Source organism: Haliotis cracherodii, unplaced genomic scaffold, assembly GCF_022045235.1.
Source record: "Haliotis cracherodii isolate W230 unplaced genomic scaffold, xgHalCrac1.p SCAF_9, whole genome shotgun sequence".
Taxonomy (NCBI): Eukaryota; Metazoa; Mollusca; class Gastropoda; order Lepetellida; family Haliotidae; genus Haliotis; species Haliotis cracherodii.
In genome coordinates, this window is record NW_027266343.1 from 13,098,649 (window position 1) to 13,114,535 (window position 15,887).

At 42.3% G+C, this 15,887-nt stretch overlaps 1 protein-coding gene across 1 annotated transcript in view; it reads left to right on the forward strand.

The window, feature by feature from the left end:
- The window catches only part of LOC139452084 (coiled-coil domain-containing protein 125-like), a 46,226-nt gene that overhangs the window by 17,642 nt on the left and 12,697 nt on the right, over positions 1-15,887 (forward strand). The window contains exons 4-10 of the mRNA XM_071233398.1: positions 2,635-2,706; positions 7,914-8,047; positions 9,182-9,264; positions 11,907-12,025; positions 13,115-13,222; positions 13,964-14,153; positions 14,909-15,018. Coding sequence (XP_071089499.1) covers positions 2,635-2,706; positions 7,914-8,047; positions 9,182-9,264; positions 11,907-12,025; positions 13,115-13,222; positions 13,964-14,153; positions 14,909-15,018 — 816 coding nt within the window. The remainder of the gene's footprint in view (positions 1-2,634; positions 2,707-7,913; positions 8,048-9,181; positions 9,265-11,906; positions 12,026-13,114; positions 13,223-13,963; positions 14,154-14,908; positions 15,019-15,887) is intronic.

Genomic DNA, 15,887 nt, shown 5'->3' on the forward strand with positions numbered 1-15,887 from the left:
CCCCGCCGTGATATTGCTGGAATATTGCTAAAAGTGGCGTAAAACCATACTCACTCACTCATTCATTTTCAGAGACTAAACATTAGTCTACCCTGCATTCCACATGTGGATCTGTGTATGGGATGGGATGTTTCCTATCTGTGCTCTCTCAGTATATCAGCCCGTTGCCATTACTGTGACGGCCACAGCTACTACACTGACACAGGCAACAGCAGCTGGTCACACTTGTGCTTCACACCGACACTGGTTGTGTTGCATGCTGTTGTTTGCAGGACGAGTCTCTGAAAGCATCGCATTGATTGATGTCCACAAGGTGCATGATCAGCTGGTGATTGTTAACTGGATCATGGTGGCTATAGGCTGATAGTTTTACATTACCTTTGTTGGGAAGTGTCAGCATGGTGAAGTGGATTCATCCTACTGAAATCATCTGTTGTTCGATATTACGATCATCTGAAATTATGGTTATTTTTTAGCTTCATTTGACACCATTTCTAAACCTGAATTTTGGGAATTGAATTCTTAACAGGGCATTTGTTCCATGATTTCATTGCTAAACCCACACACTGGCCCTATAAACAATTTAACACTCAGGTAGCTAAATGGCATATAGAGCTAAATTCTTACAATCTTGAAGACTGTAAATAATAATACCGTATTCGACGTAATAAGCACCCAGGGCGCTCTCAAAACTAGAAATAGGGGGCGCTTATTAGAATATTATTTTGAGATGAAAGATTGTAAATTTTGTGGTTTATGCATGCTAACAGCCTGAAATGTTTACATACGACAGATATAATTATCAAGAATTTAATTGCCCAAAATTAAAGGTGATATAATACATGAGTGCGTATTATACACGAATAAATAAGTGTTGTGTACATTGATCAATCGGAAGGGGTGCTGATTGGGATTGTTCACTAGCCAATATATTAGCAAATATTGTTGTGGGCGCTTATTAGAGCGGGGCTCATTATGTCGAATACGGTAATTGGTAAATATTAATAATTGTCAAAATAGATCTTTAGATTGTAAAATTAGCTAAGATCATGTAGATTGTGAAAGTCAATAATAAAACAAGCAATGAGATAGTAAACAGTATAATTTTCAATTTCTTCAACAAACATAAAAACACAACTCTCCCTATGATAGCGCAAACATAGGAAAATATCATTCCCTGGATAAGCGACCCAGATGTCTCAACTTGCTGTGCAGAGTTGCAACCCTTAGGCATATCAGAAGCCTATGATTGTTGGTTCGAATCCCACATTCATCTGATTATGATCATGGTGTGTCAGTATGACACATGTGCTGTGAGTTTCACCAAAATGGTAAATGTTGAACACCTGTATCTCTTGTGGTCATAGCTTCCACGTGACACTGAGATACTGTGATAGATCTGAAATATTTTTCAATGGGGTCAATATCCATCTCTCTCACTGACTGACTCACTGACTGACTCACTGACTAACTCACCCATTCAGTGAGTGAGTTGGGTTTAACGCCGCTTTTAACAGTATTCCAGTTATATCGCGGCGTGTCAGCTTAATGTGGGAGGAAAGCCTGAAGTGGTGCAGGCCTCAGACGTTTACCCAGGTTACCTAGGTTTCTGGCGTGCTCAAGGGACGCAACTCTGCACAGGGAATCGCGGCGCCTTAGACGACTGGGCCACCCTTGCCCCCTAAGAATAAAGAGGGTCCCTAGATTTGAATATATACAAACTTACCTAAGAACCCCAGCACCTTTCACCATGTTTAGAACACTTTATATAATGAGTAAACAGTGACTCTGGGCATTGACATTTCCTTATATGTCACATCTTTGTTTAGTATAGGTATCGCAGTTTTAAGAGTTGTGTCCCTTAGGTGTACCAGAATCCTCTGTTCATTGGTTTAAATCCTGGATCACTCAGATAGTTTCTGGGTTTGTTGGTACCATATCCTTGTGTGGGGGTATCACCAAAGTGGTTAAGGTCAAAGACCTGCATTACATCTGTTTTTTCTCCCACATTAAGCTGACATATGTGATATGACTAACTGACCGCCTCTGTGGCCTAGTGGATTGAACGTCCGCCCGGAGAGTGTAAGGTCAGTGGTTAAATCTCTGGCCGCATCGTATGAAAAGACGTTATAAGATGGTACTTGGTGTTACCCTGAATGCCGCTTGACATTTAGGGGATAAAACAAGGACTGGTTAGCTCAGAATCAGTATACTGTGCAGCGCTAGAAATTGGCACTAGTCCTATAGTCCTTGCCAAACTGCCCAATAGTAAAGGTATCCTAAGAACTAGTAGAAATTAGCCATTTTTAAAGGTTTTGCTATATGTTATCATTATAAGGACTAGTGGACTGAAACTGTTAGTTTCTACCGCTGCTGTGTCTGAGTTGGGTATTCATGTTAAACTGTGGCATGGGATCTCGGTTATCTAGCATACAAAACCGGCATAAATCTGGACTAGTACCAGCAGCCACACACACACACATATGTGCATGATAGGCGCTATATACGTGCAATAATCTTGAATGTGACGTTAAACCCCATTTCATCTCCCCTCACCTCACCGTGACGTACTCAAATACTGTTCTAAGCATTAAACCCAACTCACTCACTCTCTCACTCACTGTGTTTGCCCAGGCTGATGAGTCGACAGAGGAGTACACCATCACAGAGAAGATAGCGCGGGAGTGTAGCAAGATGCTGGCAGAGGTAAGATCACCCCTCCTGTAGACATGGTAGATGCCTATAGTATATAGTATAGTATACACCTAATATATACACACTGTTTCAAGCAAGGAACTTGCCTATCGTTGATGGTACTAACAAAAATTAATTCTATTTCAAAATCAGCTTTTATCATCAAGGGCAGATCCAGCATTTTTTAAAGGGAGGGGTCCAAAATATCAAAATCCTGTCAGATAATTTTACTGCCTACAGCATGCTACATTTGTTTTTTAAGGGAGGGGGGGGGGGGGGGGTCTGGACACCCTGGATCCACCTAGAATCATTTAGTTTTGGCCATGAAATAGTTTTTTGTTTTTCTTTTGAAATGTGATATGTAGTTGGGTAAAAAGATCTTCACATAGAATGTTATTGCCTCGTGATAACTGTAAACTCACAAGTCATTGCATTGTCTTGTGTATATTATAGCAATTTCTTTACGAAGTCAGAGATGTGATTTCATGAGTCAGTGACTTATTTAAAATAATTTAGATCATTTTAAAATTCTTATTAACTAGTGAGTAGCCGTCATAAGAATGATGAATTAGTTTGATGTTAATTTCGCTATGCTGGATGCATCCTAAAGGGCATTGTGTGCATCTTGCTTGTACTTATCAATAGTGTGGGCAATGTCAGGCCTTGTTCACTCTTCTTTGACTTGTTACTTTAGTGTAACACTCTAACTGCATGCTGATTGGTCATTACTTTAGTGTTTCAGTGTCTGTCTGACAGGGGACTCCTGTTACAGCGCTCTGTTTGCATGATCTCACTTCAAGATGATTTCCATTTCAGCATTAAAAATAAATAACTAGTCTTTGTGTTTATTTTTTCTGGAGACACAATCATTGATAGTATCATATGTCAACTATACAGTGAAACCCTGTTTAAAACTGAAATCATCAGGGTGTTTTAAGGCGCATTAGATGCCATCCTGAAATTTAATCTGGGACCCGTTCTAGAAAGGGATCTTACGATACTCGTTATGCTAAGATGTTCATAACTCCCATATGCCTTATGTTACTCATTATGCTAAGATGTTTGTAACTCCCATTTTGCCTTATGATACTTGTTATGCTAAGTTCCAATATAGCCTGATGTTACTCATGCTAAGATGTTCGTAACTCCCATATTGCCTTATGATACTCGTTATGCTGAGTTCCAATATAGCCTTATGTTACTCATTATGCTAAGATGTTCGTAACTCCCCTATTGCCTTACGATACTCGTTATGCTGAGTTCCAATATAGCCTTATGTTACTCATTATGCTAAGATGTTCGTAACTCCAATATTGCCTTACAATACTCATTATGCTAAGATGTTCGTAACTCCCATATTGCCTTACGATACTCATTGCGCGTAACTCCCATTAGTACGATTCACGTCGTGCTTAGATGATTATAGCTTCCATATATACTAGCCGTTGTGCTAAGATGATCATAGCTACCATATATACTAGCTGTTGTGCTAAGATGATCATAGCTCCCATATGTACTAGCCGTTGTGCTAAGATGGCTTTGAGGAACGGGTCCAGTGTGATGTGATCTTTCCTTGTAAATCCTGGATCAATGGGGAGTCGCTGTATTTCTGTATGATCTTGCAAGGAATTTTTTTGGCAGTCACATGAATTACCGGTCCATGCCTAATTTTACCGGGAAAAAATGGTAATTACCGGTAAACGGGAACACTGGTGACCTCATATTATTATATCATTAATCATGTTCAATTAACATGTTTGATGTTATTTCCATTTTAGAGTTAGACTGCATTGTGTTCGAGTTCTGATATGCTTCTTGACTCAGCTTAACATTTTGCATGCTGAATGACAATAGTCAGGGGTCGTTTGACCGCCGGAGCATCGACGATGTTGACTGACATTAATACTTTGACTTGTGCATGATGTTCTGATGTTTGTGCATGATGTTGATTTCTTGTAGGAGGTTAACAAACTGCAGTTTGAGCTTGAATGGCGGGAGACATCGTTCATGGACAGCCAGCAGACATGGGCTGTTCGCTTTGATAGGTAACCCACGTGTCTTGCGTGTCGGGGAACATCCATGCTTTGGTGTTTTTGCTTGGTAGATAGTATTTGTTTTTACTTCATTTTCATTTTTCTAAAACATATCTGATACGGTTTTATGCTATTGTGCTGCTGGGAAACACATGGCTAGATTTTAGAATATGCAATGTATGTTTGTTCTTCCTTCATAGGAAAGTGTTATCCACATAAGAACCCCCTCTTCTCCTTCCCCCCCCCCCCCCCAACACACACACACACACACACACACACACACACACACACACACACACACACACACACACACACACACACACACACACACACACACACACAAAAGACTTCAAAATTTGAACCACCTCCGTTTAAAGTCCTAGATCTACTTTTGTATCATCAGTAATTGCAGCAGGTACCAACTCACTCACCTGATAAGGCACCTTGACTTAAACCCTGTGAAGATCTGTGTTACAAAAGGTCTCCAGCAACCGTTGCTTGCTGTAACAGGCGACTATGCTTGCTGTAACAGGCGACTATGCTTGTTGTAACCGGTGACTATGCTTGTCGTATCAGGCGACTAACAGGATCGGGTAGTCGGGCTCGCTGACTTGGTTGATACGTTTCATCGTATCTCAATTGCGTGGATCGATGCTCATGATGTAAGGCACTGGATCGTCTGGTCCAGGCTTGATTATTTACTGACCGCCATCATACAGCTGGAATAATACAGCTGAGTGTGGCATTAAACAAATAAACAAGCACGCAAACCAACCTTGACTTAGAATGGAGTAAGATATTCATGGATCAGATGCAAGTAAGTGTTGATATAGTTTAAGAATTCTCAGGGTTGTCTATCTACAGCACTGTATCACAGACAGACTTGTAAACCATGAAAATTCTGTTTTGTATTGCGCACGATGCATGTTTAGTGTAGACAACAGCATACCATACAACAGCGTACTGTATGTTCCAATCACTGTGTTGGCCTTCTTGTTAGAATACAGTGGAATCTGTCTAAACGAGACTTCTTTGGGACTGAATGTACCTCACTTCAGACCAGGTCACGATTCGTGAGATTACAGGAGACAAGAAATAGGAAATAAAAATAAGGTTAAAAGATGTATTATTTATCAAAGTATACTACTCCGCTTTTGATAAGGTTACAGGTATATACATTACCATATTCGTCGTAATAAGTGCCCCGCTCTAATAAGCGCCCACTGCGATAATTGCTAATATATTGGCTAGTGAACAATCTCAATTAGTCCCCCTTCCGATCGATCAATGTTCACAAGACTTATTTATTCGTGTATAATATGCACTCATGTGTTATATGCACCCTTAATTATGAGCAATTAATTTTGGGAAAATATATCTGTCGTGTCTGATATGCACATACTTTTCTTTTGTATCATTTCAGGCTGTCAGCATAAACTACGAAATTTACGATCTTTCAACTCTGTTTTTTTTCTCTCACCCAAATTGTATTCTAATAAGAGCCCCCTATTTCTAATTTTGAGAGCGACCCGGGCGCTCAACACGTCGAATACAGTATATATTATTTCAAAACAAAGAACATCAAGTAAGGATAAGATTTATGGACAGACAACTTCTTTATTACAATTAGAAACGATATTTCGGTGTAGGTTCTTACACCATTAGCAAGCAAGTACTTCAACTTCTAAATGCCTCACAAAGAAATTACGAAGAACATCAGTTAAGGGACTGTTCATGTTCTTAATCGTAATGATGTTGAAATTACTCATTTCCAAGACAATATTGAATATTATTTGTTTGACAACTTCTTCCAGTGATTAGTCATGTTGTTGGTGCCTAAACACTCAGGATGTCCCTATAACCAGTGGAGTGGTATATGTTCAGGTCTGTAATTTGGGATCTGGTATTGTCAGGAATCCGGATTAGTCTGTGTCCAGTTTGGACAGGTTCCACTGTACACATGGTAAATGAAGCCTACACTCAGATTGCTTGTCATGTGTCAGATATGTGTGATGCCACAATCAAACTTGGTTTTTTGTCTCTCCTTGCTGGTGATGTACTTAGCATGTTTAGAATGCTCTGTTTATAATCAGCCTCAGAAAATCATGTTTTCATAAGACTAGTCCAGAGGACTTGCTGTAAAAGGTGACAATGCTTGTTATAAGAGGCGACTAATGGGTTCGGATGGTCAGACTCGCTGACTTGGTTGATGCATGTCTTCGTATCCCAATTGTGTGGGTCAATGCTCATGATGTCAATCACTGGAATGTCTGGTCCAGACTCGATTATTTACAGACTGCTGTCATATAGCTGGAATATTGCTGAGTGCGGCGTTAAACAACAAACAAACAAAACAGTTCAATGTGTAGCAAAATTGAAGCATTGAGAACTCTTTCAGAATGCTACTAGTCAGTGAGGACTACGATCATTAGATGTTTACTTGTCCTCAGCAAAGTTTAGTAGTCTTGGGCTAGCAGACTAGTGTGAAATTGGAAGACTAGCTGAAAATTAGAATTAATGAACTGACTTTAACTCTGTTAGATTTGGGGCACCTTGTTTTGCATGGTTCACACAGATCCTTGTGTTAGTGTTTCAGTTAGCTGAGACAAGTATGTAAAATATATGGGGGCTTGCTCCTTGCTTTCATGTGAAGAACTGGATCTCTGGCTGATATTGTTCTCATGGTTTACATACAAAATATTTGGTTGTTTATTAGAATAAAAGGAAATTTGGGAAATATTAGCCCACCCAATTATTGGCAAATGTTCGTGAAATTGTTTAACCATGGAACCATAAGACCAAAGAGCATAACTAAGATAGGAAACTTCTTTAAAAAAAATAAAATTGTAGGTGTTTTTTACTCTGCAGGAGTATTTTGGTGTTTGGGAAAAGAAAACGATCAATAATACACTGGAAACTGGCATCCTTAAATTACAGTGCATTTCCTGATAATGTCTGGCCTCAATGGTCAAGTAATGAATAGATAGGAAAAGAAATATATTATGTCGTAATTATGGTAATATATCTTGTCCTATGATCAACATAATGTTTCTGTTCGTTACTGATTGATAATGTGAAGATTAATGTGTTTCCCAGCTTTGACCTGTAGCTAGCTCCCTGCAGGTGCCTTTCTATATCTGTGGGGTTGCTTGTGGTGGTTGGTGATTGTCTGTCTGTGTGGTGCAGGATAGCGCGGTCGACCTGGTCGGGGACCTGTCGGGGGACCTGTCGGGGGACCTGTCTGCAGGTGGCGGTGATGTAGAGGAGGGGGAGAGGCCCCCCCATGAACTACTGTGGGATGATGAGGCACTCTTACAGAGGTAAACCATGACTGGCAGATGAAGTGGTTCAGCATCACCAAGGAATGATGGTTGCTTGTTTTATTTAATTTTTCAAGGTGTTCAGGTTTTCTCTCATCAATTTCATGCTCATTTTGAGATATATTATTTATTTTTATTAATTGCTTTGTATAGCCTCAAACCCATATTAGGAAAATATATTGTATTATCTAGGGCTGGCTAGAAAGATCGATAATCGGAACCATCGTTGATCGAAAGAAATATAAACAATTATATAATATATAGTATAATAAATTATGTAATTGATCATATCTTACATGAACAATTGTGATGAAGTAAAGTTTAAATTTACTGAAACAGGACAGTTATTGTCAATAATGTCAATTGCCAAAGATGGTAAGCAACTGTTTTTGTTATAACTTAAATGTCCACAGACTGATCCATGCATAAATGTGTCACCACTCACAAGTGGCATGAACTGTGTTGATTTTTTTCGGACTTTTTTTGCATATCTGCTCAAAATTTCTTCTCCGATATTTATCCATAATTGATAAATATCTAGTTAACAATTATCGATCTCTATGATCTATATCTATATGGACAGACAGCCAGCCCTAGAATTATCCCTAGGGGGCTGTGACTGAAATTTGAGTGTACCCTGATCCATAATAAGAGTAGTGCCATTGGTGCTCATTTGGTGACTAAAACCTGACCCATTGTAAATGGATGTATTACTGTAGTACAGAAGTGGATTGTATTTAAAAAACCCTGTAAAGGTATTAGTTATGGTTACAAAAAGTTCATGGAATTGATTTGATAATCGTATTCATATGTCATAGCTGCACAATGAAAATCATTATTTATTGTTATTCCTGGCTGATAATGGCTCTGTTTTATATTGCTTCTTGCAAGTGTCAGATTTTTGTGTTATTGTCCGAAAGGGACATATTTACCATTAAATAAGGTCTTATTGCATAAAGGACTCAGTAAAATGAAAAACAGAAGAAAGATTTACCTTCTACAAAGCACAGGGTTAATAGGTCCCCCCTCCACAAAATATGTCTTAATGTCTAGTATTATGGGGTATACAACGTCGGGGTGACAGGTTTTCTGTGTCTGACAGTGAAGTGCTGACTGCCATGTGCTGTGTTGCAGGGTTTGCCAGGAGAATGGTCTCCTCATGTCTACACTTGAAGCAAGGTCTGAGGAGCTACGCAGAGCTAACTGTCAAAAGATGGGTATGTTGAAGTTCAAACCAAAATTGACCCAAGTTTCTTATTAGGTAATATTTCTGCTGTCTGGATTCTGGGGATGGGTGAAGTTTGTCAGGCTGGTCCAGAGCCTTGTTCCTTGCTACGACTCTCCAGTCTGGTCTGAAGGATGAGTGACTGTTTGTCAGGCTGGTCCAGAGCCTTGTCCCTTGCTATGACTCTTCTGTCTGGATTGAAGGATGTGTGATGTTTGTCAGACTGGTCCAGAGCCTTGTCCCTTGCTATGACTCTTCTGTCTGGATTGAAGGATGAGTGACTGTTTGTCAGACTGGTCCAGAGCCTTGTCCCTTGCTATGACTCTTCTGTCTGGATTGAAGGATGAGTGACTGTTTGTCAGACTGGTCCAGAGCCTTGTTCCTTGCTATGACTCTCCTGTCTGGGTTGAAGGATGTGTGACTGTTTGTCAGGCTGGTCCAGAGCCTTGTTCCTTGCTACAACTCTCCTGTCTGGATTGAAGGATGAGTGACTGTTTGTCAGGCTGGTCCAGAGCCTTGTCCCTTGCTATGACTCTTCTGTCTGGATTGAAGGATGTGTGACTGTTTGTGAGACTGGTCCAGAGCCTTGTTCCTTGCTATGACTCCTCTGTCTGGATTGAAGGTTGTGTGATGTTTGTCAGCCTGGTCCAGAGCCTTGTCCCTTGCTATGACTCTTCTGTCTGGATTGAAGGATGAGTGACTGTTTGTCAGACTGGTCCAGAGCCTTGTCCCTTGCTATGACTCTTCTGTCTGGATTGAAGGATGTGTGACTGTTTGTCAGACTGGTCCAGAGCCTTGTTCCTTGCTATGACTCTTCTGTCTGGATTGAAGGATGAGTGACTGTTTGTCAGACTGGTCCAGAGCCTTGTTCCTTGCTATGACTCTCCTGTCTGGGTTGAAGGATGTGTGACTGTTTGTCAGGCTGGTCCAGAGCCTTGTTCCTTGCTACAACTCTCCTGTCTGGATTGAAGGATGTGTGACTGTTTGTCAGGCTGGTCCAGAGCCTTGTTCCTTGCTATGACTCTCCTGTCTGGGTTGAAGGATGTGTGACTGTTTGTCAGGCTGGTCCAGAGCCTTGTCCCTTGCTATGACTCTTCTGTCTGGATTGAAGGATGTGTGATGTTTGTCAGGCTGGTCCAGAGCCTTGTCCCTTGCTATGACTCTTCTGTCTGGATTGAAGGATGGGTGACTGTTTGTCAGACTGGTCCAGAGCCTTGTCCCTTGCTATGACTCTTCTGTCTGGATTGAAGGATGGGTGACTGTTTGTCAGGCTGGTCCAGAGCCTTGTTCCTTGCTACGACTCTCCTGTCTGGTCTGAAGGATGAGTGACTGTTTGTCAGACTGGTCCAGAGCCTTGTTCCTTGCTATGACTCTCCTGTCTGGATTGAAGGATGTGTGACTGTTTGTCAGGCTGGTCCAGAGCCTTGTTCCTTGCTATGACTCTTCTGTCTGGATTGAAGGATGTGTGATGTTTGTCAGACTGGTCCAGAGCCTTGTCCCTTGCTATGACTCTCCTGTCTGGATTGAAGGATGAGTGACTGTTTGTCAGACTGGTCCAGAGCCTTGTTCCTTGCTATGACTCTCCTGTCTGGGTTGAAGGATGTGTGACTTTGTCAGACTGGTCCAGAGCCTTGTTCCTTGCTATGACTCTCCTGTCTGGATTGAAGGATGTGTGACTGTTTGTCAGGCTGGTCCAGAGCCTTGTTCCTTGCTATGACCCTCCTGTCTGGGTTGAAGGATGTGTGACTGTTTGTCAGGCTGGTCCAGAGCCTTGTTCCTTGCTACGACCCTCCTGTCTGGGTTGAAGGATGTGTGACTGTTTGTTAGGCTGGTCCAGAGCCTTGTTCCTTGCTATGACCCTCCTGTCTGGGTTGAAGGATGTGTGACTGTTTGTCAGCCTGGTCCAGAGCCTTGTTCCTTGCTACGACCCTCCTGTCTGGGTTGAAGGATGTGTGACTGTTTGTCAGGCTGGTCCAGAGCCTTGTTCCTTGCTACGACTCTCCTGTCTGGTCTGAAGGATGTGTGACTGTTAGTGACTTTGTGGAATGGGGACCTTGTGGACATAATGGTGACTGGTAAACGTCAAGAGACCATGAGGGGAAGTCACATGCCAACGGTCACCTAGATGATTGATGTCACTGGGGGCATGGGTGGCCCAGTCGTCTAAGGCGTGACAATTTGCTGTGCAGAGTTGTGTCCCTTGGGCACGCCAGAAACCTGTGGTTGTTGGTTTTATTCTCATTTTGCCCCAATTATGTTTCTGGTTTTCACCAAAGTGGAAAACGAATGAGACCTGCATCATCAAGTTAATAGGGACCTGAGGCCTTGGAGGATGTTTACCTTTCAACAAATATCTATGACGAGAACTGCATGTGACGAAGGGTTTGAATCCCAAATTCTATGATCCTTGGTTTGTCAGCACAAGACCACAGCTTTTGGGTGTCACCATTATGGTATAGTCCCAGTTTTCCTCCCACATCAAGTGACACGCTGTGATATAACTGGAATACTGTTAAAAGTGGCGTTAAACCCTACTCATTCACTGACTGGTTTATTAGCAAAGGGCATTTCAATGATAGTGTACCAGGTTACGATTGTTTGAGCTGCAGGACTTAACCGTGAGTCATGTTTCAGCTCTGGCGCGCGAGAGAGACGAGTTGCTGGCCCTGCTGGATGTGAAGGAGAAGCTGAAGTACGAGAGGACGAGGAGCACTGCCTCGGACGAAGACTACGGCACATACTCATCTGCCGAGGTGAGCTAGTGTGACCTTGACAGGCAATAAAAAAACACAGTGTAGCACCCCCAGTGGCGAGTCCGGGTTAGGATTGGTCTCCAGCAAACTAACAGTCGTAGGAGGCAACTTAATGGATTGGGTGACTTGTGTGTCAACATACCCTGATGGTGTGGATCGTTGCTCACAATATCAAGCCCTGGAGTACTTGCAAGCGTCACTCTCGCTGGAAACCTGTAAAGATCCTGGGTAGAATAGGTCTTCAGCAACCCATGCTTGCTGTAACAGACGACTGTGCTTGTCATAAGAGGCGACTCACGGAATTGGGTGGTCAGGCTCCCTGACTTGGTTGATGCATGTTGTTGTATCTCAATTGCGTGGATCGATGCTCATGATGTCAACCACTGGATTGTCTGGTCCAGACTCGATTAATTACAGTCTCCCGTCATATAGCTGGAATATAGCTGAGTGCGGTGTTAAACAACAACACACCCACGTGCACACAATATAACGCAATACTGTTTGTGACCTTCGGAAGATCCAGGTTAGAATTGGTCTTCAACAATCCATGCTTGTCATAAGAGGTTACTAATGGGGTGGGGAGGTCAGGCTCATAGACATTTAAGTAGATCAATGCTCATGATGTCAACCACTGGATTTTCTGGTCCAGACTTGATTATATAGAGATGGCCTCCATATAGGCAAAATATTGCTGAGTGCAGCATTCAACAACAAACAAGCAATGTTATTGTATATATCACAACTTTAATGTGATGGAGATATCCTCTATACAGCAGCGAAACACCAATGCAGAGTTCACTCTTAGCAACACTATTCATGCATTTTCTTTTTTAAGATACTTTCACTGAAGAAATATTTTGCTTGTTTTGATTTCTGTCTCATTAAGTGAAAGTCTTCACATTCATGAATTTGTACTGCTGTAATGAGATGCCTACAAAATTCTGTAAGATTATTTGATTAATATGTAAATTGTTTTAACTGAAAATGACCGCCAAGGTCATAAGAGGTCAAGGCCACCAGGGTCAAGGTGAAGGTGAGTCGTGAAGTAAGTGTGCCACTATTACTACAATGCATTCTCCTCCTCCCTAGTTGGCGGTGTTGGGGGCGTGTCAGTGCCGGGGGACCAAGACGGAGCCATGTGGGTGTGCCCACGCTGCAGCCAACCTCCGCAGAGACACCATCAGGCTCAGGGAGGAGGTAACTGATGGAGTAATGCTTGTTTATATCAACTGTTAAAGTCTGTCTCATTGTGAGGGATGGGTTGTCTGAGGGCTGGAAGGGTAGGTACACAACCTCTCAGGCTGGGACGGGTACCTCGGGTCAAGTGGGCTCTAAGTAAAACCCCAGTACCCACAAGTATTTAGTCACGTGATATATCATTTGATGACAATGACAATAAAACTCAATGGTGACACTACCAGGGATTATCTGGACCTACTGAGAAGACGATATTCGTTTTCTTCAAATATCAGTAAAAATTTCAAAAAGGGAACTAGAAATTTCCTATTTCATCTTAATACATGTTCAGTAATAACTTATTCGATGACTGCATTTCACTGATAGCAGGACCAGTAAAGTAGAAGAGGCTTAATGCTTTTATTTTCATTATTGTATTGAATGCAAGGATAAAGTCCTTCTGAAATTCACCCCCCAAAATACTAGAATCTGTACTTTACAAAGAAAGTGTTGTCCCAAATATAACATTTGTTACATTTGACCATTTTCTCAATGGCATTGTGTGTTCAAAAGAGAATATGACCAATTTGCCTTCCAAGGACACTTAGAACCTAGATCCTTGCCTTTCCATAGATATATTCCTGCAAGCATTGCCTTGTGGCATAAATGTTAAACAAGTGCTGATATATTTATTACATGTGTATGTTGTGGAATATGAATACATGAGCCCACATATCTCCAGTGTTTGTTGCCCTGCTGCAGATTGAGCTGTACAAGCACCGGAGGGATGAAGCGTATCTCACCGTGGATGCATACAGGAAGGCGTTTGAGGAACAGCTCAACAGGAACAAGTTCCTCACCCTGAAAATGTCGGAACTCACAATACCCGCCTCCTCCAAAACTGTCAAGGCCAAGGCAGCTATCAAGTGGCTCATCAGCGTCCTCAATGATGGTAATATATCTCTCTCGTTCTGAATAGTATCCGGGGACACGGGTGGCCCAGACGTCTAAGGCGCCGCGATTCGCTGTGCAGACTTTCGTCCCTTGGGCACGCCAGAAACCTATGATTGTTTCCAGTTCGCCCTGATTATGTTTCTAGGTTTGTCAGCACCATACCCGTGCTCGTTGGTTTCACCGAAGTGGTAAACGTCTGAGACCTGCATCACTTCGGGCTTTCCTCCCACATTAAGCTGACACGTCGCGATATAACTGGAATACTGTTAAAAGCGGCGTTAAACCCAACTCTCTCACTCACTGAATAGTATACCCATGGGGCCCTGGTCAGAATAGGTCCCAACTTCCTCATTGCTGGTAACCTTCCTCAGCGGTGTAGAGAATGGAGCGTCTGCCCCAAGAGCAGGAGGTCAATTCTTTGTTTCTGCTTGTCTTTTGTTGATTAATCTTTTTGTAATTTTTAGTTTTGGGGTTAGTTTTGAGTTGTACATTATCTATGCTATGTCTATTGAATATGTGTTCCCCAAGCTCTGTTGAGGTGTTTTGTGTCAATTACTGTATATTTTTGTCTTTTCCATGGAAATGAAATGAGCTGTATGGTTTTGTCGTTTGCATGGAAACGAATTAAATGCTAGAATCTGACTTCCTGTCTGTTTATAGGGATAAGATGAATAAGTGATTTCATTTTCTTAGGAAACTTGAATTGGGCCTAGGGGATATCTGGTTTCCTGACACTGCTTGTTTGTTTTTCAGATGACCTTCACATGTCAATTCCACACCATGGCCTACCCAACGGCCCTCTCTCCAGCATCAACACAACGCTCATGACACCCCAAGAACTGATCACACTGCTCTCTGAAATGGTAAGTCTCTCTGCTCCACCAATACACAGGATCTTACCAGGCTGCTCTGTGAAAGTCTTATAAGATATAAGAAGGGCCCTCACCAATACGGTCATCAAGGGTACTGTGGTAAAATATACCAATGATTGTAAGCAAATGGCTGTTTGGCAAGTGGATACTGTTTACAGCCATGTACCAGAACTATGATCCCTAATGACAGGACTATGATCCCTGATGCCAGGACTATGATCTCTTGTGCCAGGACTATGATCCCTGAAGCCAGGATTATGATCCCTGTTGTCAGGACTACGATCCCTGTTGCAAAGGACTGTGATCCCTGATGCCAAGACTATGATCCCTGTTGCCAGGACTATGATCCCTGTTGCCAGGACTGTGATCCCTGTTGCCAGTACTATGATCCCTGATGCCAGGACTATGATCTCTTTTGCCAGGACTATGATCCCTGTTACCAGGACTATGATCCCTGATACCAGGACTTTCATCCCTGATGCCAGGACTATGATCTCTTGTGCCAGGACTATGATCCCTGAAGCCAGGATTATGATCCCTGTTGTCAGGACTACGATCCCTGTTGCAAAGGACTGTGATCCCTGATGCCAGGACTATGGTCCCTGTTGCCAGGACTATGATCCCTGTGACAGGACTATGATCCCTGATGCCAGGTTTATGTCCCCTGTCGCCAGGACTATGATCCCTGATGCCAGGACTATGATCCCTGAAGCCAGGATTATGATCCCTGTTGTCAGGACTACGATCCCTGTTGCAAAGGACTGTGATCCCTGATGCCAGGACTATGATCCCTGTCGCCAGGACTATGATCCCTGATGCCAGGACTATGATCCCTGTTGCCAGAACTATGATCTCTTGTG